At 50.2% G+C, this 21396-nt stretch overlaps 2 protein-coding genes across 4 annotated transcripts; both read left to right on the top strand.

The window, feature by feature from the left end:
- Positions 1-5679: 5679 nt before the first annotated feature.
- On the top strand, positions 5680-10831 carry Atp6v0c (ATPase H+ transporting V0 subunit c). Its single transcript, XM_027424900.2, has 3 exons — positions 5680-5927; positions 9815-9998; positions 10089-10831. The coding sequence occupies exons 1-3, from the start codon at positions 5849-5851 to the stop codon at positions 10291-10293; spliced, it is 468 nt and encodes a 155-aa protein (XP_027280701.1). The 5' UTR covers positions 5680-5848; the 3' UTR covers positions 10294-10831.
- Positions 10832-10924: 93 nt separating this feature from the next.
- Positions 10925-20495, top strand: Amdhd2 (amidohydrolase domain containing 2). 3 transcript variants are annotated; one of them, XM_027424898.2, is made up of 11 exons: positions 10926-11104; positions 11382-11518; positions 11597-11736; positions 17446-17500; positions 17617-17829; positions 17906-17994; positions 18078-18222; positions 18293-18400; positions 18544-18612; positions 19454-19555; positions 20232-20495. In XM_027424898.2, the coding sequence occupies exons 1-11, from the start codon at positions 11022-11024 to the stop codon at positions 20318-20320; spliced, it is 1230 nt and encodes a 409-aa protein (XP_027280699.1). In that variant the 5' UTR covers positions 10926-11021; the 3' UTR covers positions 20321-20495. The 3 variants fall into 3 exon arrangements, with proteins under 3 accessions (XP_027280700.1, XP_035303370.1, XP_027280699.1); XM_027424899.2 differs by lacking the exon at positions 18544-18612 and having other exon boundaries at positions 10925-11104; XM_035447479.1 differs by lacking the exon at positions 20232-20495 and having other exon boundaries at positions 10925-11104; positions 19439-19555.
- Positions 20496-21396: the final 901 nt, after the last annotated feature.

Here is a 21396-nt window from a genome sequence, read left to right as displayed (position 1 = left end):
TTCAAGCCCCCTTCCTGGGAAACTGCTCTCTGTTGTGAAGCTTTGTAGCTCCTAAGAAAACTCTACTGTTCTGTTGTCTACTGAGAACTGTCAGCCCTCCAGGGCAGGAGTGTAGCCAATTGCAGAATAAACAGTGCTTGCACTGCTGGTATAGGACCATTCCCAAGGTTTGTCCTGCATCCCCAGAATGCCCTAAAATAGCTCTTTTCTCTTACTACCCAGTGCACAGATCCATCCTGTGATTGACATCACGGCATGGACAGACCCAATAACCACACTTGTAATCTCAGGACTTGAAACATAAAAGTCAGAGGATCAGGGGTTCAAGACCAGCCTAGGTCACATAAGACCCTCCCACAGACAAACAACAAAAACTGGATTGTATCTTCTTCCTGTCATAAAACCTTTTCATATTTTAAGACTTAATTTAGGAATCATCTTTCCTGGGACCCCAGTATAGAGCCCTAACCACTCCCTCTGTATCCCCCTCTCCACATTAGTAACCCCATTTCTGACTTAGTCTTAGAGATTTGTTCAGGCATGTTTGTTCCCACAATAGGTTCCCAGTTCATCTTTGCTTTCCAGATACTCAGTGTATTCCCATTACCAAGTGGGGAGACACAGGGTCAAGGGCAGATGGGGCAAAAAACACTGAGGGTTAACCCAACACCTGACAAGCTTCTTCCATAGCCAAGCTTACAGTAAACTAGCTTTATTCTGAGAGCCTCACACTGCCCCCTGCTGGCAGAGCTGCCTCTCCACATGCCCGTTTGTCTTCGGAGAGGAAGACTCAGTCAGGCCTTACACCAACTCTTGAAGTTTGGAATTTTTGCTAGAAGTGAGAGGTTGCCCTGTCTTTGGGACCATTCTAGCTGTCTGCCTTGTAAATGCATATGTATTGTCTCTCTTGAGGTCTGATACGTAGAAGCAGTGCAGATTTGCAAACCACCCTTGCAATTGAACTGTGTCCAGGAGCCAAGCAAAAGGACTTTACTAACAAGACAGGATTTCTCTGTATGTAGCTTTGGAACCTGTCTTGACACTGGCTCTGTAGACCAGGCTGGCCTCAAACTCACAGAGAATTTTTTTTTAATTTTTATTTTAGGGCCTCCATATGTAGCTTTATCTGTCCTGGAACTGCCTATGTAGACCAGGCTGCCCTTGAACTCTTGCCTCTGCTTCCCAAGGGCTGGGGTTAAAGGAGTGTACCACCACAAGCAGCAGGGGTTTTATTTTTTAATTTTTGAGGGTGTTTTGCCTGCATGTATGCATGTGCACCAGAGGCCAGAAGATGTTGTCGAATTCCGTAGAACTGAAGTTACAGACAGCTTCAGGTGTCTTGTGGATCCTGGGCATGGAACTCCAGCCCTCTCCAAGAGCAGCAAGTGCTCTTAACCACTGAGCTATCTCTCCAGCCTGTTTTTACTTCTTTGATTCTTATTCCATAAGGTATTTATTTCTGGTGCTCAGGATAAGTCCAGGGCCCCATGCATGCTAAACATGCACTCTACCATCAAGCAACGTCAGCACCCAGTGGCCAGCCTTATTTAATATTTTTAGATAAGATCTGCCTCAAGATCTCCACCTTCCTGTTCAAACCCTTAAATACTGGGGTTATAAATGTACAATACCATGCATGGCTCAACTTTTTTTTTTTTTTTTTTTTGTGACCGGGTTTCTCTGTATCGTTTTGGAGGTTGTCCTGGAACTTGATCTGTAAACCAGGATGGCCTTGAACCACAGAGATCCACCTGTCTCTGCCTCCCCAGTGCTGGAATTAAAGGTGTGTGCCACCAATGACTGGCGGCTCAACTATTTTTGAGTTAAAAAAACTAGCTGCCTTTAATCATGTTCCATTCCCCAAAGCAGTGTGATTATGCTTTTTGTTTGTTTGTTTCCACCAGCATTGTCTGAGCCACATGTTCTGTCTCACCAGGGTAAGAGAGCATGGTGCCAACCCTATACAGTCTTGTCTGTCCCATGTCCTTTGTTCCTCTCCCCCAACCCCATGCCTCCATGGTGGCTTTGAAGGAGGCTGTTGGCAAGGTTCCTCCTGGGACACACAGTTCTTGATGTTCCTGAGAGACTGCTGCTTCTCCCTTCCCCTCCTCACGGTCCTCTTCCTTCCCTTCACCCTCTTCATCCTCCTATTTTTATCTCTCCTCCTTTTCCCCACCTTTTTTTTTCTTGAGACAGTTCTATGCAATCTAGGCTGGCATTGAATTTACACTCTTTCTGCCTCGGCATCCAAAGTGCTGAGTTGACAGCTGTGCACTACTAAACCTGGTCTTTGCTTCCTTGGAATAGCTTCCCTGGAGTAAGTTCACTTTTCCAGTTAAGGTTGTTAAGGTTGATGTTATTTATGGTGTCTTAACTTTCTTTGTCCCCTTTTCTGGGATTTCTGAAAAGTGTCATTGGCTGTCTAAGGGTCCCACCTTCCATCTCTGTTCCTCTCCTCATGGGGCATGCATTTCCAAATCCCCTCCCGATTGGTGTCTGGAAATCCCCACTGACAGTGACAGGCAGAACTCATGATCTATGATTTCATGCCAAGGGGGAAGTAACATTGAGGGAGAAGGCAGGGATGCCCCTGTAGTTTCTTTCCTAGAACCCCTAAAAGTAAGGGCCCTGCACAGTGCCTGGAAGATCCAGGTGGGAGGTTATGAGATGGAAAGAAGTGAAAGATGGTGGCTGAGCTGTCAGTTTAGCCCAGCAGCCTGGGCCTTAGATCAAAATTCTAATTCCATCAGTAGTTGGTGACCAGTGCAAGGCTCTTAATCTTCCTAGGTTTGTTTCACTATCCACTGACTAAAAATAGGTATAGCAATGGTCTCAGATGTCTCAGCACATAGGTGCTCTCAGCCGTGTTGCCTAAATCAGATGGACACCCTGCTGGTGATCTGGAATACAAAAAAATAAAATAGAGTCAAATAACCTTCAATGAAAGCAAGAATGGGGTGTGAGGAGGACATTCAGGGGAGGGGAAGGAGAAACATGGAGGGATGACAGGAGGGCTTCCTGGAGGGAAATGGATTCTGAGCAATAAGTAAGACGAGGGGAGTAGGGTTGGAGGACAAGAGAGCAAGGGGGAGCGCAACAAGAAGAGTCTAGCATGCGATCAAGCACCAAAGAATTGTAGGATATTAAGTGATGATTAGAAAGAAAACCAAAACAACAACCTATGAGGGCGGAGCAATGGCTCAGTAGTTAAGAGCACTTACTGCTCTTGCAAAAGGATCTGGGTTCAATTCCCAGCACCCACATGACATCTCACAACCGTCTGTAACTCTACTTCCAGGAGATCTGACTTCCTCGGGTAGTAGGCACATGGGAGAAAAAGCGGGGAGAAGGAAGAAGCATTGAAAACACTGCTACAGAGGCCCAGTAAGCAAGCAAGCAAGCAAGCAAGCAAGCGTCTCAGCTTAGAAGAGAAATAACAGTCAGTGCAACTTTGGCAAGGGCAAGGAGCTGGAGAGGGAGGGGTGAAGAGGTGGAGACAACAGTGAAGGTTCCTCTTCAGAAATCAGAATGGAGCAAGCTAGGGGTGGAGGGAGACCCTAGTAACTGCTCTCTATAGCCTCTTCTCTGAAACAAAACAAGCCTGGGCTCTCCATGGCAAGTTTAAAGAGTGGTAGACCCAGTTTGGACAAGTGGGGAAAGGGGCACAGGGAGGTTCTGTTGTGAAAAGCGGGCTAGAGTATAGCAAAAGGGTCAGGATGGGAAAGTGTCACCATTGCCTCCATGGAGAAGTTGAGGTACTAGCACACAAACCACTTGGAGAGTCCCTGGTCTTGGGATGTGAGTTTGAACCTCAAGGGAGACATAAAGGAAAAGAAGCAGCCAGAGTTGATAGATGGAGGGAAGGCAGGTAGCTGGGGTGCCTAGGCTGCCTCAGGGGTATCAGTAGGGGTATCAGTAGGGCAGAGGTAGCTTCAGCCACTCCATTGCTAGAGAAACCAGTCCTCCATCACCAGTCCAGAAAGGAGGCCCTGCAGGTATGGGCCTTGCATGGGTACTAGAAGGACAAGCAGACCTTTCTGAGACTTTCACAAATCTGAGCTAACATTCACAGGTGTCAATGCTGACATGCCCATTTAAAAAAAAAAAAAAAAAAAGATACGCCGAGTAGGGTGGTGCATACCTTTAATCCCAGCACTCAAGAGACAGAAGCAGACAGTCCTGGTCTACATGGCAAGTCCAGGTTAGCCAGAGCTACAAATAAATTATTTACAAAAATAAAACAGAGGGGCTGGAGAGATGGCTCAGTGGCTAAAAGAGCACTGGCTGCTCTTCCAGGGGTCCTTAGTTCAATTCCCAGCAACCACATGGTGGCTCACAACCATCTATAATAGAATCTGATACCCTCTTCTGTCATGCAGGCATTCATGCAAATAGAACACTCATATACATAAAATACACAATAACCTGTCTCAAACTAACTAACTAGGCCAGGCGTTGATGGTGCTCGCCTTTAATCCCAGCACTCGGGAGGCAGAGGCAGGCGGATCTCTGTGAGTTCGAGGTCAGCCTGGTCTCCAGAAGGAGTGCCAGGATAGGCTCCAAAGCTACACAGAGAAACCCTGTCTCGAAAAACAAAAATAAAATAAAATAAATATGGGGGCTGGAGAGATGGCTCAGAGGTTAAGAGCACTGACTGCTCTTCCAGAGGTCCTGAGTTCAATTCCCAGCAACCACATGGTGGCTCACAACCATCCGTTATGAGATCTGGTGCCCTCTTCAGGTGTGCAGATATACATGGAAGCAGAATGCTGTATACATAATAAATAAAATCTTAAAAAAATAAAATAAAAATAAATAAATAAAATAATAAAATAATAGCCGGGTGATGGTGTGGCACGCCTTTAATCCCAGAACATAGGAGGTGGAGGCAGGTTTACAGAGCGAGTTCCAGGACAGCGGGGCTATGTAAAGAAACCGTGTCTTGAAAAACAAAAATTAAAAACAAAAACAAAAACAGTCATACCTACATCATAACGGCCAGACTCCCCTCAACTGATATCAGGGTCCCTGATGCAAGAGGAGGGGTCAGATGAGGGATCCCTTTTTTTTTTTTTTTTTTTTTCCTGGAATCAGAGGGAAGGTGGTGTGCCTGGATCTATAGGAGCCTGAGTTCGGAATGGAAGGAGGTGCCATGAGAACACCTAGGATTGTTGTACTTTAAACCCGGCGGGGTGGGGCGCGGCAATCATGGGGCTGGAGGAAAGAGCGAAGCCCGACACCGTTACGGGATTCTGTAGTCCACTACTTTAACCTAGCTCTCCCGGCACAAGTGAAAACCTGAGCCCCACGCAGCAGCAGTGCCTAAGGTTCTCGAGCCGGGAACACAGGAAAACGTACAGCGGTACGCGAACACCAGCGAGCGCCGCGCAGCCGCAGAGAAGGCGGACCAGCATAGGCTCCACCCTGTATGCTAATATGGCGAGCTACGGCCCCGCCCCGGGGACCGATGGGCCCAACACGGTAGGGTCCGAGAAAACGTTGGCACGGAGCAGCGAGCCAGCGAAGTTCCAGTCAAGACCAAGCGTTGGGCCCCGGGCCCAGCGAGCTGGTGGCAGGGCCCAGACACTGTTCAAGGGCTGCTGGCGAGCCTGGGACCTCGCTCCCCCACCGGCGCGAAGTGGTACAACCCATGGGGCGGAGCCCAGATCATGTGACGCGAGCGCGGCCGCCATCTTGCTCTGCGGTGCTGGTATTTAGAGCGCAGCGGCTGACTGGCGGGGTCGCCTTCGCTTCAGCCGCCTCGGGGATCTTCGCTCGCTTGCCCGCTCGCTCTCCCGCCGTCCTACCCCCGCCGCCGGCTGAGCTTGCCCTGTTCCCGCTTGCAGACATGACTGACATCAAGAACAGCCCCGAATATGCTGCGTTTTTCGCTGTCGTAGGCGCTTCGTCCGCCATGATCTTCAGCGGTGAGCATCGCAGCAGGAGGAGCAGGAGGCGCCGAGGCGGTGCGGGACTCGAGCCCGCTGCTCACCGGGGGCCTGGCGTGACGTCACTCTGACGTCATCCCCAGCTATGTGGGTGTCGGGCCTTGCGGGCCCGAGTCAGCCCCACGGCGGCGGGGACATGGAGTGTGTGGAGCACGGGGCATGGGGGCTGGTCAGGGTGCGGGTTCTGTCAGCCTGCCAACGGATCCTGGTTCGTGCGGGGGTGGGGAGGTGGTGTGGCTGCCATTTTAGCCCCGGGAAGGAGGGTGGGGTGGGGGCGCGGGGGGCGGTGCGCTATCCTGTGCCCGGGCGCTCCTGCGCCTGCTCCGCATCCCGCATTCTGCGGGCAGGTGTGACATCACATCTTGAAAGGCGCCAGTCCGTAGGCTGCGGCGGGCCCAGTACGGGAGTCTCTGTCCCCGCTAAGGTCCACAAGCCCAGCTTTTATGGCGGCGGTGCAGCTGGGGGTCAGGTGGGTCTGTACCCTGGGTGAGGCAGGTGTTTCCGGTTGAGACTTGTCTCGGTTTCCCAATAGTTCTGTCATCGGTGTGGGTTGGTTGGGAAAACTGGGCTGAGGGGTTGGTCCTGGGAAACTGCAAGGACTCGGGTTAGAGCCTATGGAAGTGGGGTTGGTCTAGGAAGGAGCATTTGAGTATGCTTGCTGAAAGTCTGTGCTTTGAGGTGAGGGAGATGGGGGCATTACAGTGTCAGCATTTACGTGATTAGGTCTTTGATCTTCAGTCCTGGCCCTAATGAATGGATGAGTGAACAAATGACCTTCCTCTTCTAGGTGGGTGAGGGGCTGGAACTGGGGGATGATGCTTCCTTGCTCAGAGAAGGAAAAGCCTGCCAAGGTTCTTGATGGCACCTTGCTTTTGAAGTTGGGCCTTGACAGTTCTATGGTGTCAAATTTAGTGAAAATTGGCCTTCCTGGGAGAAAAGCCTTTGGGCCAGACCCAAGAATGTGGGATTGAGGGAGGTAAGTCACAGCCCCCAGGGACTGGTCTGGCCTGGTCTGGACCTCCTCTGGAAGGTCTGGTCTTTGGCTTAAGTGACCTCGCCCTGCCCCACCCTATCTGGCAGATGGAGAGGCTGGCCCTCTGTGCAGGTACATGTAGAGTTTGAACTCCAAACAGTGTCTGTTGACTGTAAACACCTGTAGGGTGCAGATTGGGGTGGGGGTTTGTCTGTCTTAGTGACCTCCCCTGCCCGGGCCTGTCAGGTGCTGCTGAGATAGCCCTGCTCTCCCCACATCATTGGCTTAAGGGATCATTTGTGGTGGGAGATGTGGTCTAGACTTCTCCTTTTCTCCTCCCAGACCATGCCCATTCTTCTCACACTTAAGGGCTCATTAGAGAAGTTTGCCAAGCATTCCTTCTGTTCTTTGCCCCAGAATATGTCCATAGGTTCCCCTATTTTGGCCACCTGTGATTACTTTTTGTGATTGTCACTCATTCATTAATTCAGTAAATCTTTCTTGAGTTCTTACTGTTTCCCAGATATTGGGGAAACATCAGTGAACAAAAAAAATATTCCTGATCATGTAGAGCTCATATTCTGGCTGTCCCGATGGCTCCTGCAATTCTGAATTTGTCCAGAGTTCTTTTTCTGCACCCAGCTTCTTGAACCTCTTCTATCAAGACCTTGCATGTGCCAAATCTGGCCAACAGGTGTCTCTGCACTATTGAAAACTGGGTATTGCTGGTCTAGGCTTTCCCTTCCTGACCCTAGCTTCTGGGGACTGAAACCTACATGCTGACAGTTGGATTCCTTCACACAAGCGTCTCACAGTCCTGTGGGAGTTAGCCTCCCACTTGGTCAGTTGAATCACCTTTTAATTTCATTTTTTCCTTCCAAACTTGCAATTCTGTAGCATGTCTTTGTCCTGACACTACCTAAAGAAATCTCTGTGGCCTTTGGTGTTGCTGCTGGGAAGACTCGAAGCTTAGTCTCAGTGACTGGCCCATGGCCTTTCTTGGACTTAACTAGCCAAGTTTAAAGACCATTGTTCTGCACACATCTTTGAGGCCTCTATTCCCTGCTCACATTTTAGCTTCCCTTTTTTTCTTATGACAAATATCCTGTTGGTTCTTTCTTCATCATGTTCTCCATGAAACTGCCAGTTGTTTCTTTTCTGTAACTTCCCCCTGTATTTGCTTAGTTTCCTGGAAGTGCCTCCAGATGCTGCTCTCCGTCTCTGCCCGGTTGCATTGGTATTTGTCAGAAGGTCTCCCTTATGCAGCCTCTCAGGCTTGACCTTCTGGATACCTGCTACTGTCTGGGCCTACGCTAATTTTTATGTCCCATTACCTTAGTCCCTGATGGCGTGCATCCCTGTTTCTCATCATCTCTCTTCTTGTCACCCATCCTTCAGCCCCATGATCTACCTACTGTACTCTGGGGAAGAACCAACTCAACTCCTTGCCTTTTCAGAGTCCCACCTCTAGGGGTTCAGAGGTCATTGTATTCATTCCCCACCTTCACAGTACCATGTGGCAACCTGTATTCTCTATGTTTAGTACCATGTCCTCAGGAGTGGGATCCCTTGGGCCACTCACCTTTTGCGCTGTAGTGAAGCTGAATGTGGACTTGGCTTGCAGTAAGAACCTAGAAAAGTTCTGGGAAATATCTCTTGAAATGGACCCAAGACTTGAAACCTAAGGTCTTTGTCTGGCAGAGTCTGGGCATCTAAGGGTGTTGTAGAAGAGACAAAAGCTGTCTATCCTAGTCCTTGCCTCTTCTAGGTGATCTCATCTAGCACTATCTTGCTTGGTGCCTGAATGTGCAGTCAAGAATCTTGCCCTTTGCCTGATTTTCTTTTGCTCTGCTGCTTACCTAGTCCTCTCCCTACTCCACGATCCTTTTTCAGACCCTTCCCCACTTGATGTAGCTCCCCTACTCCCTGGTATCTTTCCTTACTGGATATGTCAATGTGTTGAGTCACTGTCCTGTCTTCTTGCTGTTCCCTGAGCTCTGAGGAGACAGGGAGCCCTTCAGACCTTTGCCCTACTCAGCGTTGGGCACACTGTAGGAGTATTCCTGATCCAGCAAGATCAATGAATTATGTAGAATGACTGGGGTTGTTTGTGTCTTTTTTTTTTTTTTTTTACCTCTGACCTGTGGTTTCTGTGCATCAGGTTATAGACCACTGCTTCCAGACTGGCCTTGTTATGGGAGCCCTGAGCAGAGACAGTTTGGAGGCTGCCCATGTTACCTGTATAAGTAGCTCAATAGTTCTTATAGGGTCTGGAAAACAAGTGTCAGAAATGAGAAAAATTGGAGTTCAAGACCTGGAGACAGACAGAGAAAAGGAAGGCAGCATCCCTGGGGAGGTTGGAGTCGAGGAACAGCTTCAGAAGAGACAGGTGACCCTACTGTCCTGTCTTGGAAGACTTGAAGGCCCCACTGCAGGCAGACTGACTGACCCTGGACTGGCCTCTAAGGCAGCTGAGAGATAGTCCTCCTATGCTGGAAGTGCCTGGAACTTGGGTGTGTGACAGAGATGCCCAGAGTCTCAAGCAGGGCTTATGGTGCCCATCTGTCTTTTCCATGTGACTGTTTTACCAGAGGTCACAAGCTAGAGAAGGGGAGTGCTATGGAACAAAGGCTGGTTTCACAGCCAACCAGGAGCTCCTAATGACCACAAGAACTACTACAGGCAGAAGTGGACTGGGGGGCTGGTGTATGGCTCTGCTAGTATAAAGAGAAGTGGCTATGGTGATGGTTATTCTCTAAGGGGGGATCCTACCTGGCTGCCTGCCTTCAGTTCCTCTAGTGGGTGGTAACTTGGGGAGCCTTCCCAGAGTGCAAAAAAGCTCCCCAGGCAGCTTCCATGTTGCTCTGGGCTCACTTCATCTCTTCCTTCACAGCCATGGGAGCTGCCTATGGCACAGCCAAGAGTGGCACCGGCATCGCTGCTATGTCGGTCATGAGGCCAGAGATGATCATGAAGTCCATCATCCCAGTGGTTATGGCTGGGATCATTGCCATCTATGGCCTGGTGGTGGCAGTACTTATCGCTAACTCCCTGACTGATGGCATCACCCTCTACAGGTGAGTGCAGGGCCTGTCCTGTCAGGTGAAGTGCATCATTTTCCTGTGGATAGGCAGATTGCTGACAGCCTCTATCTCTTCTCTTCCCAGGAGTTTTCTTCAGCTGGGTGCTGGTCTGAGTGTGGGGCTGAGTGGCCTGGCTGCTGGCTTTGCCATTGGCATCGTTGGGGATGCTGGTGTTCGGGGCACTGCCCAGCAGCCACGACTGTTCGTGGGCATGATCCTGATCCTCATCTTCGCTGAGGTGCTCGGCCTCTACGGTCTCATCGTGGCCCTAATCCTCTCCACAAAGTAGCCCTTTACCACCACCAGTCACGGGATAGGATGTAAAGACCACCCCTCCTCATTCCAGAACGAACAGCCTGACACACACGCACGGGCAGCTACCCCCTCAGTAGTTGGTCTTGTAAATGCGCAGTGTCCTAGTGCCCATTGTCTGTTGCCCCCGCCTGGCCCCTGCCGCCCCGTGCTGTGGACATCTGGGCCCACTCATCTCCCATCCAGGCCCCTGACCACTGAGGATGTCAGCCTCTGGCTACCCCACCCATCGCCCTAGAGTGCTCTGTGTATAAGGATGAATTAGAGTTGTCATTTTTCTCTTCACTGGATGTTTATTTATAAAAGATTTGACCTATTCATGCGTCTGTGGAGCAGCCCTGTCTCCCAACTATATAGTAATCATTAGTAAAGTGCTGCCTTGTGGGGTTCCTGTTGCTGAGACTCTTTGGATGGAGCCACCCTCCCCCAGCCCTGGACAGCCAGGGTAGAGGGCAGAGTGTTACTGCTCGCCAGTGCTGGCTCCCAGCTGTGTCCAATAAAGTTCTCGGATGTGACTGGCTTGTGTTCTGGCGCTTCTGTGGGCGGGATCGCTGTCACGTTGTCTTTGGTCACGTGAGCTTGGTGCCCACGTGATAGCCTATCAGCTGAGAGTCACATGATGTAGCCCGTCCCTGCTTCCGATTACCGTTGCACCGGGCGCTGCTGGTTTTCGCCCAAAGCTTGTTGGGTTCGGCACGACTCACGATGCGTGGCGGGCAGCGTGCGGCGGGGGCCCCAGTGCGCCAGTTCACCAACTGCCGCATCCTGCGCGGCGGCACGCTGCTCAGGTCTGGGCTGGGTGGTGCTGGGTTAGGCCCGGTGTAGGACTGGTGATACCGCAGTGTGGGGTGTCGGGCTGAGGCGAGTGTAGGGCCTAAGCTCTAACAGCGGCGGGGCTGGGTCGGGTGTGGGAACTCAGGAATGTGGAGGGCAGGACTATCCTGGGTGTGTGGCTGGGGACCAAGTAGAATAGTGGGGGTGCAGGGACAAGCCGGGAGTGAGACAGAACTAGGAATTGGTTCCAGGGCCTGCTGTTGACCCAAGTGCCGACTGCTCTGCCCTCAGGGAGGATCTATGGGTGCGCGGGGGCCGCATCCTGGACCCAGAGAAGCTGTTTTTTGAGGAGAGGCGCATGGCTGATGAGCAGCAGGACTGCGGAGGCTGCATCCTGGCTCCCGGCTTTATCGATGTGCAGATGAACGGTGCGGCCTGGCTTGGGCCAGGGAACCCAGGGGAGGAGCTCTGAGCATTGTGCTACCCCTTGTTTTCTGTGGCCACAGGTGGATTTGGTGTTGACTTCTCCAAGGCCACGGAGGACGTGGGTTCTGGGATTGCCCTAGTGGCCCGGAGGATCCTGTCCCACGGTGTCACCTCCTTCTGTCCCACCATGGTCACTTCCCCACCAGAGATTTATCACAAGGTGAGATGAGGCTGCTCTACTCCTGAGCAAAGGGATCCCTCCCCCAGATGCAGTAGCATTCCCTTCACTCGGTTGTGGTTGCGAGGGGATCTTCCTCTCTCTTACTCATTTGTGCCCTGCCTAGTCTCTGCAGCTGCCAGTGCAGTTGCCACACATTTTCTGTCACCATTGTCATCTGCCACACCATCCCAACGCCCTGTAGGCAGCCTCTGGGCCTCCTGAATTAAGGTTGCCTGGAATTCTGCCACAGCCATTGTCTCTAGTCAGGCTCTTCCTCCCTAACCTGCCTGTATTATGTGACTCACATGAAGAAGCAGTTCAGAAAGAGCTGCTCTTGTATTTATTGGCGACAGCCCTGCGTCCCTCACCCTTCCACCTTCTAGCTAGAAGGAGATCTGTTGTCTTTGATCCGGTATTCACGTGAAGGCTTTCCCACAGGTTTTCCAGTTTTAACTCAGCTTGTTTAGGTTATTGTCTTCAGCACTGGTCAAGAGCAGTTTGTGTGTATTCTGCACATTTATCCCTTAGTCCTGAACTCTTGCTTTAAATTGTGGTATTCTCTTATGCAATGTAATACAATTGCTGAGTTTAGTAAATTAATGCTGTTAACCATGCTTCAATGGATTCTTTCTGTTCCTGCTGTCAGTTGCCTCAGCCAGTATTTCTTCCAGTACAGGATCCATTTCTGGATCAGGAAGTGTGTGATTGCCTATGGTTCCCTTTCTGGGTATGTAGACATATATATATATGTCGTATGTAAGAAGCCATGGGTATTTGTGTGGGCTGTGGCCTTGGCTTCCATAGGCTTCGCTCTGGCCTCTTGACTTGCAACCCTTGGAAGACTTGGGACAACCATACTCACTTCTGAGCCCCAATCCCATTAAACCTAAAGTATGAACAGTCAGTGAGTGCTTGACACATTTTAAGCATTCCTTGAATGCTAACTAAAGATGTCTTCCTGAAAGTTTCCCACAGCACCCCCACCTCACCGTCAAATATTGTCCCACTACAGATGGGTCCTTGGTTCTCTCTGCTGATCTCACAGACTCTGGGCTTTGCCAGAGTCACCTTTCTTGGTGACAGGATGCACCCCCTTTACTGCCACATCCCCCTCCTACCAGTTAAGCTGCTTCTCTCTTCCCCAGGCACATTCCAGCAGCTCCAGGTATCCCCTCTCCTCCCAAGCTCTTCCAGGAAGGCCTTGTTCTCCTGTTAGCCCTGCTCCCATGCTCCTTCACACCACCAAGCTTCCCTTCTTGCAGCAGGTTTGACGGACATGGTGCAAGGCATGACTCTCCATCAGTAGCAGTGGCTGATATTCCTCAAGTTTTCTTTCTGGTACCTGTAGCCCCTCAGAAAACACTTAGAATGAAGCCTCAGGAGGCAGGTAGGAAGTGATAGCAGAGAGTGGGCAGCTCTGAGTATAGAAACATAATATCCTATTGTATTAGAAACCAGGAGACTACCATCAAGCCTTTCCCCTACTGTGTTCTCTGACTTCCTCCAGGGCCCCTCTTGATGAGGGACTTGTCCACTCATCCAGGTACCACTCAGGAACCTTCACGAACCTCTAGTTCATCAAAACTACCCACTTTTTCCCTGAGGTTTCCTCTTCTTTCTATGCTTCAAGACAAATCTGATGGCATTGTTAATCTGCTTCAAATCTGTTGGCTGCTGAAGGTCAGCACCTCAGGGTCAGCAATGTCCGCTGCTCTGCCCATCCCTTCCTTTATCTCCCTCCCTCCCCCCCCCCCCCCGCCTCTTGTTTACCCTGTCCTCTCTGCTGTGCGCTCTCACTTTGTCTTTCAAAGTGCTCTTCTAGAAAATAGTGGCTGTCAGTGGACATGCACATGCATTTATGTACTCCATGGAATGCAAGTGACAGTCCGGACAGCTTGTGGGAATTATCAGTGCTCTCCTTCCATCATGTGGATCCTGGGAACTGAACTCAAGTCATCAGGAGGCTTGGCAGCAAGTGCCTTTACCCACTGAGCCACTTCTCCCTTTTTTTTTTTTTTTTTTTTTTTTTTTTTTTTTTTTTTTTTTTGTCAAGGACTTAATGTATCCTAGATCAAATTCACTTTGTAGTTGAGGCTAGCCTTGACCTGTTGCCCAGCCCCCACACATGCTATCATGCCTCCCTTGTTGTTTGTTCTTCAAGCTGCTGAGTCACCTGCAGTGATGGCAGCAGTGTTGCTGCTGCTTTGAAGGTTCATCACTTTCAATTACGTGTAGGTATGTGTGTCTGCACATGAGTAAGTACATGTGAGTGCAGCTGCCCTCAGAGCCTAAGGGTATCAGATTCCCCTGGAGCACCTGATGTGGGTACTGAGAACTGAACCCAGCCCTCTGCTGCAAAATAGTACATGCTCTTAAGCTCTGAGCTAGCTGTCTCTCTAGCCCTACCTTTATTCTCCTTTGTTTCTTTTTGAGACAGAGTCTCTCTGTCCTGGAACTCACTATGTAGACCAGGCTAACCTGGAACCCAGAAATCAGCCTGCTTCTGTCTCCTAGTGCTGGGATTAAAGGCGTGCGCCACCACTTGTAGCTATGCCTTTATTCTCCTGATCCATGGTTTTAGATAGAGGTGTAGGAAGAAAATTTGTGTTTGGGGCTGGCAAACATCGAAGAACACTTGCTCTTGCAGAGGGTTCAGGTTTGGTTCTTAGCACCCATATCCTATGGCTCATAACTACCTGTATTCCTTTTCCAGGGGATTTGTCACTTCCTTCTGGTCTCTACAGGCACCAGGAGGGCATGCATGTGGCTTACAAACATAAATGCAGGCACTCATAATAAACATGTCTGTGGTGCTGAGGATTGGACCTAAGACCTTGTACATGCTAAGCAAGTTCTCTGCCAGTGCGCTACATCTCCAAGCCCAAAATGACTGGGATGCACCCAGCTGTACATTACCCAAGGATCTTTCTATGTTATATACTGGTCTCAAACTCTTGGGCTCAAGTGATCTCCTAAGTATGGGACAACAGATAGACCCTACTGCACACAACTTCCTTAGAATGCTAAGAGCAGTGCTGTGTCTCCTGTGCTGTGTCTGTGGTTCTGGCTGTCCTGGAACTCTCCATGTAGACCAGGTTGGCCTTAAACTCAGAGATCCTTCCTTTCTCTGTCTGGGACTGAAGTGCTGGCACTGAAAGAGTGTCACACCATGCCTGGCCTGTGTCTACTGTCTTTAGACTTCTCATGTTGCAGCTAAGAAGTAGGAAGCCACCTGCTTTATTCCTTGATCCGTTGTGGGGACTATTTTCTCTCTCTAGAGGCTCATAAGATGTCTCCCTGGACTTGACATCTCATGGTGTCATGCTGTGGGGATGGGGTGTCTATCCATTTTGCTGCCTGCTGGACATAATGGGAAGTTCAGCTCAAGATTTCTTTTTTTTTTTTAATTTTTTAAATTATGTATACAGTGTTCTGCCTCCATGTATCCCAGCAGGCCAGAAGAGGGCACCGGCTTTCATTTCAGATGGTTGTGAACCACATGGTCGTTGCTGGGAATTGAACTCAGGTTCTCTGGAAGAGCAGCCAGTGCTCTTAACCACTGAACCATCTCTCCAGCCAAGACTTTTTTTTTAAAGACTTATTTATTATGTATACAGTGTTCTGCCTGCATGTATATCTATAGGCCTGAAGAGTGTGCAATTACAGATGGTTGTGAGCCACCATATGGTTGCTGGGAATTGAACCCAGGACATCTGGAAGAGCAGCCAGTGCTCTTAACCCCTGAGCCATGGCTCCAGTTTGAGGCTCTCTAAGCTTCTTCTGTTGAATTGTTTCCTTGGTGACTGTTTTCCCATTCCACTGTCACTCTATGGGAGGCCCACTAGTCTACTATTGGACTTTCTAGGTCTATTCTCATTTTTTCTCATCTTTCTTCTTGGCACCACTTTCTAGATGATATTTCCTCAGCTTCTATCTTGGAGTTCATCCCATGGGATTCTTGCACACCTTTGAGTTTGGAAGAGTGAGTGTTGCTCTCTGACATCCTGTTCTGGCTTTATGGGTAGAAGGCCTCATTGCTCAAGGGTATCAATGTTGGCTTTTTCCTGTGTCTTGTATTAGCATCTTCTCTCTGCTGGCTTGGTCATCTTATTGGTGTTCCTTCCTCTGCTCCTTGGGGAACCCAGTGTGGGTTGTTTAGTGGATGGCACTAGCAGGCCACAAGGAATACCTGCCCTTCGAGGGGAGCTTTGTAGGGGTACACATGGTTATGCTGCCAAGGTCCTGTCTTTGGGACTTGTAAGATCCCCTGGGAAGAGTCTTGTTTTGTTCAGAGGGAGCAATTATGAGAACCTTTAGGACATAAACTTCTCAATATTTGTATTCCAGCTCACTTGCTCTATTGAAGCCCCCTACCAGTCCTGCCCCCAGCCTATTTCTCACAGTACCAGGTTCTGTGAGGTCTGAGTTTCCTGAGTCCTCTCCAACTGAGATATGTCCAGAGTCCATCTATTTGTGTCTCAGAGTCTGACAGCCCTTTTCTCATTCTTTGTCCTCAGATTTAAGTGTGGGTTTGGTTTTGGTTAATTTGAGACAGTGCATCATGTATCTTAGGCTGGCCTTGAACTTGTTATGTAGCTGAGGCTGGCTTGCTTTCCTGCCTCTACCTGCCAAGTGCTTGGGATTGTAGGTGTGCACCATACCCAGTTTAAGGGTCTTTTTTGTTGTTGTTTTTTTGTTTTTGTTTTTTGGGTTTTTTGAGATAGGGTTTCTTTGTGGCTTTGGAGGCTGTCCTGGAACTAGCTCTTGTAGACCAGGCTGGTCTTGAACTCACAGAGATCCGCCTGCCTCTGCCTCCTGAGTGCTGGGATTAAAGGCATGTGCCACCACCACCCAGCTTGTTTTTTTTGTTTGTTTGTTTGTTTGGTTTTTTTTTTGTTTGTTTGTTTTTTTTTTAGACAGGGTTTCTCTGTAGCTTTGGAACCTGTCCTGGAACTCAATTTGTAGACCAAGCTGGCCTTGAACTCACAGAGATCCTCCAGCATTCTCCCAAGTGCTGGGATTAAAGGCAGTTTAAGGGCCTTAAATGCCCTTTATTTGTATTGGGAATGAGTAATTCTGAGGGAGAGTATCACTGTTTTGTCTGGGGACTTCCATAACTAAAGGGTCTGGAAAGAGGGTTATGGCTATACTTGGTCATCTCCAAGACCAAGTGAGTGCTGGTCACTCTTTCCTGAGGCTATGAACTTCCTGTTCAGAGTAGGCTGGGCTGTCGTGCTGAGCCCTGTCCCCACATGCAGAGTTCCCCAACCTCCAGCTCTCTGCTTCTGCCCTGCCTTCCTCCTGCAACCCCCATCCCTGCTTCCTTGTCCTACAGCTTAGGAAGGGTACAGTCATGTTTTCAGGGCTTTGACCACTATATCCTGGCTGTTTGGCAGAAGGCACTTTGAAGGTCAGAGCAGGTTGAAGCAGCCCTTGGTGCCTCCACCTCCACTCATGCTTCTGTGGCCTGGGGATGCTTTCATCTCCTGATCCTCAGGGTAGGTTATCAAGTATTCCCTGTTGCCATTTCTTCCTGCTCCTGATCACTGGGGGGCCTTTATCCATCTCCCACACCAATGGGAAGGATAGTTGGGCTGGGCTGGTGGGTCAGAGTCTCAAACCCTGACCAGAAGATCTGACCTTGATTGAACTGTGGCCTCTGGGTACTGAGCTGTGGGGGGCAGGACTTTAACAGCTGGTTCCCCCTAGGTCCTTCCTCAGATCCCTGTGAAGAGTGGAGGTCCCCATGGGGCAGGGGTCCTTGGTGAGTGCTTAACTTGCTTGAAAATGCCCAGTTGGGAAGTGGGGCAGGTTTGAGGGACTGGGGTGGGACTGCTAGGTGGGAATGTCTACTAGAACCACCCTTGTCCCTTCCTTCAGGGGTACACTTGGAGGGCCCATTCATCAGCCGGGAGAAGCGGGGTGCACACCCTGAGGCCTACCTCCGCTCCTTTGAAGACAATGCTTTTCACGATGTACTGGCCACATATGGGGCCCTGGACAATGTCCGCATTGTGACACTTGCCCCTGAGTTAAACCGGAGCCATGAAGTGATCCAGGCATTGACAGCCCAAGGCATCTGTGTGTCTCTAGGTGAGAGGCCACTTGTTGGGTTGCCTGCTCAAGGTTGTTGACTGCTGCAGAAGCTGATCTTAGGTCCCCCATGCAGGGCATTCAGTGGCTGACCTTGGAGCTGCAGAAGTAGCAGTGCAAAATGGGGCCACCTTCATCACCCACCTCTTCAATGCCATGTTGCCTGTGAGTGTCACCCCCTACTCCTGGGTGGAAGGGAACTCAAAAGGGATAACTGTCACTCAGTTATTTCTTCCTTCCCTGCTTAGTTCCACCACCGTGACCCAGGCATAGTAGGGCTTCTCACCAGTGACCGGCTGCCTCCAGGCCACTGCATCTTCTATGGGATGATTGCCGATGGCATACACACTAACCCTGCAGCTCTGCGCATTGCTCACCGGGCCCATCCCCGGGGTGAGTAGCTGGGTAGGATAGGGCAAGTAGGATAACAGCTGGCCAGGTCCTGAGCCATCTCCTTCTCTAGGGCTGGTACTGGTCACTGATGCTGTCCCTGCTCTGGGCTTGGGCAATGGCCGCCATACGCTGGGACAGCAGGAGGTGGAGGTAGATGGGCTAATAGCCTACGTTGCAGGTGAGTGACTCCTGTACCAACATATGTATGGTCTCTTGACTCCTCCCTAGAGTGGGGCAGAACTTGGGTATGCCCTATTTGTCCATGGGGCTTCTAGGTCCACAGAAACTCCCTCCTCCAATTCTGGCCTTTCTGGTCTCAAGGCACCAAGACACTGTGTGGCAGCATAGCCCCCATGGATGTCTGCATCCGGCATTTCCTGCAAGCCACAGGTCAGTGGGCTGGTGTTCCTAAGTGTCTGAAGGCAGAGGCTGTATCTGGGAAAAGCTAGAAGGGAGGTAGAGAAGTTGGAGTTCTGTGCTGACATCCTCTAGCTACCTGTAAACTGGGAGATGGGAAATGTGACTTCTGGCAGATGGAAATGACCATGGTCACTCCCAAATAGAGCTCAGGCTATAGAAGGATAGTGAACAGTGTGAAGCTGTGACCTCATGGAGGGGCAGGCTCACATTGCTCACAGATGAGCAAAGGCCTAGCCCCATGGGATAATGGGAATCTGCAGGGGAAGTCTCAATGGGGTGGAGTGAAAGCGGCATTCTGGGGCTTGGGACAGGTTCTGCTCCCAAATACCTGTCAGCATCTCAAGATTGAGTGTCATTCTAAATGTGGGCAATGTTAGAGCAAATAGGCTAGGGATGGCCTAGGACAAAGCAGATAACTGTATCCTGGCAAGAAGTGATACAGTAAATTGAATGTGGTTACTGGGCCTCAGGTAGGCCCTGCTCAGAGTATAGGGTCCCATTTGGCAGCTGGATTGGTGGGAGCCGGATTGGTACATGGTGGGCCCAGATATGACTTCTTTGCTAGAAGTAGGCAAGAGGGTCTATGACCATACAACACTGAACACACTCTAACACCCATGTGTAGTCTGTTGAGAGGATAGGTTCCCTGTAGAGCTGGGATGATGAGTGGACTGGGGAAGAGAATGGTGAGCAGTGTCTCTCAAAGCTGAGGCTCCTTCCTAAGCTGCTGCAGAGTCCAAGGCCTTTCCTGAGGCTTGGAGCTGCTTATAGGAAGGGCTGTGGATGTTCACTACAGTGTGTTCCTGAGCAGGCTGTAGTGTGGAGTCGGCTCTGGAAGCTGCATCCCTCCACCCTGCACAGCTGCTAGGGTTGGAGAAGACCAAGGGGAACCTGGACTTTGGTGCTGATGCAGGTGAGGTCCCATGTAGGGGTTGAGTCAGGCTCAAGGGAGGGGAGGTTCTTACCTGTACCTGCTCCTTGGGGTCCATTCCCATCATAGATTCTTTTTGTTGTTGTTTTTTGGGTTTTTTTTTTTTCCTTTCACCATAGACCCTTTTATTTTTTTGTGTGTGTACCACAACTCACCTGTGGAGGTCAGAGGACAACTTGCAATCATTGGTTCTCTCCTTCTACCATGTGAGTCCCAGGGTTCAAACTCAGGCTTGGAGGCAAGCACCTTTACCCACTTAGCTATCTCCTGGCTGGCCCTTGTTTGTATGTTTTTGTTTTAAGACAGGGTCTTATTATGTAGCCCTCTCTGGCCTGCATCCCACTGTGTAGACCAGGCTAGCTTCAAATTTATGGTAATATTCTTTCTTGACTCAGCCTCATGAGTTCTAGGATTGTTGGTGTGTGCTATCTGTCACACATTGGCTTCTGGTATTTGAGATCAGGCCAGGTGAGGGTTACAGGGATCACTCGTGCCCAGCTGTGATGAGCTGATGCTCTTGCTTTCAGCTCCTCTGTCAGTTCAAATGATCTTCTTGGGTCTCAGATTTTCCACTGAGCTCGGTTGTAAAGGATGACTCCACAGTAGGGGATATGGGTGACCCTACTGTGTCTCCTCTCACCTTTTGGTTCTGCCGCAGACTTTGTGGTACTCGACGACACCCTCCATGTCCAGGCCACTTACATCTCTGGTGAATTGGTGTGGAAGGCAGAGGAAGCTGGGCCGTGACTTGAGGATCTTGGCTGGAGAGGACACTTGGCTCCAGCTGGACACTGACAGGCCACACAGTCCAGGGAGCTGGTCTCCAGGGAGCAAGCTGGGAGTCCTGTCCCCAGTCTCATGTGGAACCTCATCACTTCACTGAAGAGGAGGCATAAATACAGACAATAGGACTTGCCTTGTCCGAGTTGTGCTTTGAGTTCTGCTTATGTTCAGCAGGGCTGCAGATGTTCTCTTGCCCTAGGGCCTTCTGGGTTAGCTTGGGACCAGCAAGGGTTGGGTGTGTCACATGAGACCGCTTCTGTAGGCCAGATCTGTTTTGAGGCCTGCAGACCCAGGGAAATGTTATGGTTGGAAGTGAGTGGAATGATTTTGGTGGGAAGCCACTGGGAGAGGCAGGAGACAGTATATGGATGGCTGACTCGGAGCTAAATGGGCAAAAATGGAAGCCATAGCTCCAGGCTCTCTGCAGCAACATTCAGGAGAGTGCCACATGTTGGTCTTGGGGCCTAGGGTTACTTAGCAATGGATGCAGGAATAGGTGCCTTAAGGGCCTCCGATTTGAGCCTAGGACTCCACCCGCTGCTCCCTGACCTGCCAGACCTGCCTAGCACCTTCTTGGATAATCAAAAGTTCCATTCCCTGTGGTATCTTCTTTCAAAGACCCCAACAGCTGGGCTGACAAATCTTCCTTCATTCCCATGTTTGGTGGCTGTGGCATACCCTGCTTGGTGCCGGTGGGCAGTTCTGGGCCTTATGGCTCTGTTTGCACTGTTGGTCCTAGGCAGGGCATCCAAGAGAACCCTAGCCTGACTTCCTCCCACTTGGGGAATGTGGTTCATCAGGCTCCCTGGACACATCACTGCACAAGCTTTGGGGATTCCTTTGACTTTAAGGATGGCTGTGATGTAGGAATATATACCAGAGGTTGGAGGTCAGGTCTTGGAATGCCTTCACTTTGCATTGGGTCCTGGGGTAGGTGAATCCCCTGTCATGTCATACTTTATACCTTGGGATAGGAGGTTGCAATCATGTCTCAGGTCACTTATATATAGGTCCCAAACAGTATATAGGAACTGTTTGCA

Source organism: Cricetulus griseus, chromosome 7 (genome assembly GCF_003668045.3).
Source record: "Cricetulus griseus strain 17A/GY chromosome 7, alternate assembly CriGri-PICRH-1.0, whole genome shotgun sequence".
NCBI classification, from domain to species: domain Eukaryota; kingdom Metazoa; phylum Chordata; class Mammalia; order Rodentia; family Cricetidae; genus Cricetulus; species Cricetulus griseus.
Note: the sequence above shows the minus strand (reverse complement) of the source record. Positions and strands in the feature narration are given on the sequence as shown.